This window comes from Akebia trifoliata, chromosome 13 (assembly GCF_017979445.1).
Source record: "Akebia trifoliata isolate Shusen 1 chromosome 13, ASM1797944v1, whole genome shotgun sequence".
Classification (NCBI taxonomy): Eukaryota; Viridiplantae; Streptophyta; class Magnoliopsida; order Ranunculales; family Lardizabalaceae; genus Akebia; species Akebia trifoliata.
The window spans coordinates 28339561-28342594 of NC_141387.1; the positions used below are offsets into that span (position 1 = coordinate 28339561).

A 3034-nucleotide genomic window follows, 5' to 3' on the forward strand; every position below is an offset into this window, starting at 1 on the left:
TATAGAAGTAATGGAAAGTGCATAACAAAGCATATCTCATTTGCATTAGCAGTAAACGTGTAGACATGATGTTTGCTCGAATGATATTCAACAAAAGATAACCTAATTTTACAGAAAACCTTTAAAGACCTACAATTGTGCTGATTTCTCCTTGCAAAATTTCTCATAAACTGCTTGGAACTTGGTAAACTCATCACATTCACACTGCAACTCGTTCAAGTAGACAATCAATTAAAACCAAAATTTCAAACAGTACAGTTGAAACTAATATTTAGGAATCTAGGTTGAGCATTACACACCTCCTTAGAGCAATGGCAATCCGGCCCCTAGTCACTAAGCTTTCTACAGACATACTTGAGAACTCCAAAAAACATACAGAAACAGATTCATGTTTCACCCAATGAACACTAAGTACTAATTTGGGAAACAAGATTAAAAAATTCAGAATATTCTGCACATATACTAGAAAACAGACTCTTTAACATAATAAACATGATCCAATGAATGAAAGCAGATAATAAAAATAAATACACACACTTGCCATCCTCCAAGGTTGAGGTTCATCAAAGGAAATGACATTCCATTTGCATCTGATACTCAACTAACAAGTGCATTTACCTATAAAAAAAACTAAAGTAGAAGCAAATCTATATATATAACCATACATACCCTCCCTCCTTTCTCCCCCAATCCAACCAAGTTTACATGACACTTGACACAAAAAACAAATCGAATTAAAAAGACTCGCCACAAACGAACAAAAAACAAACTCAAAAGCACTTCTTGTGGATGATAGATGGACTTGATTTGTCGTACTCAACCTTTGAGATCCACATCTGCAAATTCAATAAAAATAAGTAAAGATTCAAGTAAGAACCAACCAAACTAAGTTCATATAAAAGAATCTTTTGGAACATTGCAAAATAAAACTCACCTGTTGAAAGGTGCTGAATCAAGAATCTCCAGCACTATTCAACATTGTCATCAAGTATCGCAAACGCCTATCAGCCGGGTTACCAAAAAACGCCCTCATTCTTTCAGTTTTTCGATGAGGAAAGAGTAGGCACGATCAAGTAAGTCTGAATCAATTCCTAATCTTACCAACTCATCAAAAACATCCTCCTCCGAGTAAACGCGTGCTCTAGTCCCATAAAGAATCTCATTTTCGCCTCTAGGAATATCATTTCCTTCTCTAAGAATATCATGTCCTTGTCTAAGAATTTCATTTCCTTCTTTGATTGCAAATGCAATCTCTTTCATTGAATCCTCAATTCCAGAATTATCTATTAAAGATGATGCCTTTCTCTTCTTGGATTGTGAGGAACTTGCAGACTTGTTTGAAACTGATTCATAAGGAGCTGTTGGTCGAGTATCTTCATGCATATCATACGAACCTTCAAAGCCCTCCAAATGGATATCATCATTTATCATCATATGATCAATATCATCAATAAGTGTTTTACCACGTCCACCAGCTTCCATCCCCCCACTTGTCTGCATCTCATTATTCCACCGCTTCACTTTTTCGAATGCAGTTTCAGCACTTTGTCTTGTTGCTTTATCCTTTCCAAAGAGCTTTGTTAATTTTTCATAATGAGGTAAATGTGTATTCATCCACTTCTTTGCTTCGGGTTTTGCCTACAACAATAAAGAAAAAAAATTAAAACATTATTGCATATTAATAAGTAAATTAAAGTGACATAGTTTAAATTAGTAAAAAAAATTTAACCTCAATCAATGCCTTCCAAACTTCAGGCTCAACATCCATCATCTTTGTCCCTTGATTCCAAGAAAAACCATTCAAGCCACCCTTGAAAATATCGTAACACTCAGTGAAGTTCTTTTTAATTGTTTTCATGCGGTTCTTCACGAGTTGTTTATTAAATTCATACTCAAGTCTTTCATTCAATTCAAGCACAATTTGGTCATATGCAGAGGTTGTTACTACAACATTTTTGATCTACAGCGGTAGATTTTTCCGTCTCTACAAGGTAATTTTTTCGCCGGTAAAAGCTATTGCGGCGATGAGCAGCGGAACCAAAGATCTGTCGTTGTTTCCTCCGTCGCTAACTATAGCAGCGGATAATGTATTCCGCTGTTGCAAGTAGTACTTTTAGCGGCAGATATTAATATCCGCTGCAATAGGTCGAATTTTTAACAAATGCAATATAATACATATAGCAACGGATATTAAGATCTGCTGCAATAGATCAATTTTTTAATAAGTAGAATATAATACAGATAACGACGGATATTAAGATCCGCTGCAATAGGTCAATTTAAAAAAAAAATGTAACACATATAGCGGCGGATATTAAGATCTGCTGCCATATGTCAATTTTTTAAAAAAATATAACACATATAGCAGCGGATATTAAAATCCGCTGCTATACGCTTTTTTTTAAAAAAAAAAATTATTATATATCCTTCAAAAACAATATATAAAGACGGAATTTGTATCCACTCCTGTAACTTTTCTCATATATATATATACATTTAACCTGTGTCCTCCAACCTGTACAGATTGAAAACTTTAAAATAAATAATATAAGAGAGCTGCTATTGCCACACTAACTATGGCGCCCCGCCGAACACTAACACAAATCCTCATGTCAGATCTCGAGGTACTAGGTGGCACCTCAAAATTTATGCATGGTCTCCTCTGTTTATGTTAGCATTCGAAGGCGTTCAACCTGCACCTGATAAACGACATACAATCCTGCATATAACAAATAAAATATAATACTAGCGGAAGCCTATATACGTCTAATAACGTACGAAAGATCAAAGCGTGGAAGAAGAAATTATAATACAGGATTATACGAAAATTTCTAACTCTAACATAAGTCCTATTGCTCAGAACAAAATCTTTAATACTTTTTGGACAAATCGACACCACTAGGGGTAATAACCCCAATACTCACCAAGTGACGAACTCTGGCTGTCTATCTGACCCACTAGATGATTCTCACTCGTGTTCTATACCTGCCTCGCCAAGCTTCAGATCTGAAATTAAAAAAATGGAGAAGGAAAG

The 3034-nt window shown here is 35.1% G+C and overlaps 1 protein-coding gene across 1 annotated transcript; it reads right to left on the reverse strand.

Moving 5' to 3' along the window:
• Window positions 1-655: 655 nt before the first annotated feature.
• On the reverse strand, window positions 656-2291 carry LOC147388203 (uncharacterized). The gene is made up of 3 exons (XM_086421658.1): window positions 1730-2291; window positions 935-1638; window positions 656-836 (listed from the first exon to the last, which is right to left on the reverse strand). The coding sequence occupies exons 1-2, from the start codon at window positions 1856-1858 to the stop codon at window positions 1030-1032; spliced, it is 738 nt and encodes a 245-aa protein (XP_086277784.1). The 5' UTR covers window positions 1859-2291; the 3' UTR covers window positions 656-836; window positions 935-1029.
• Window positions 2292-3034: the final 743 nt, after the last annotated feature.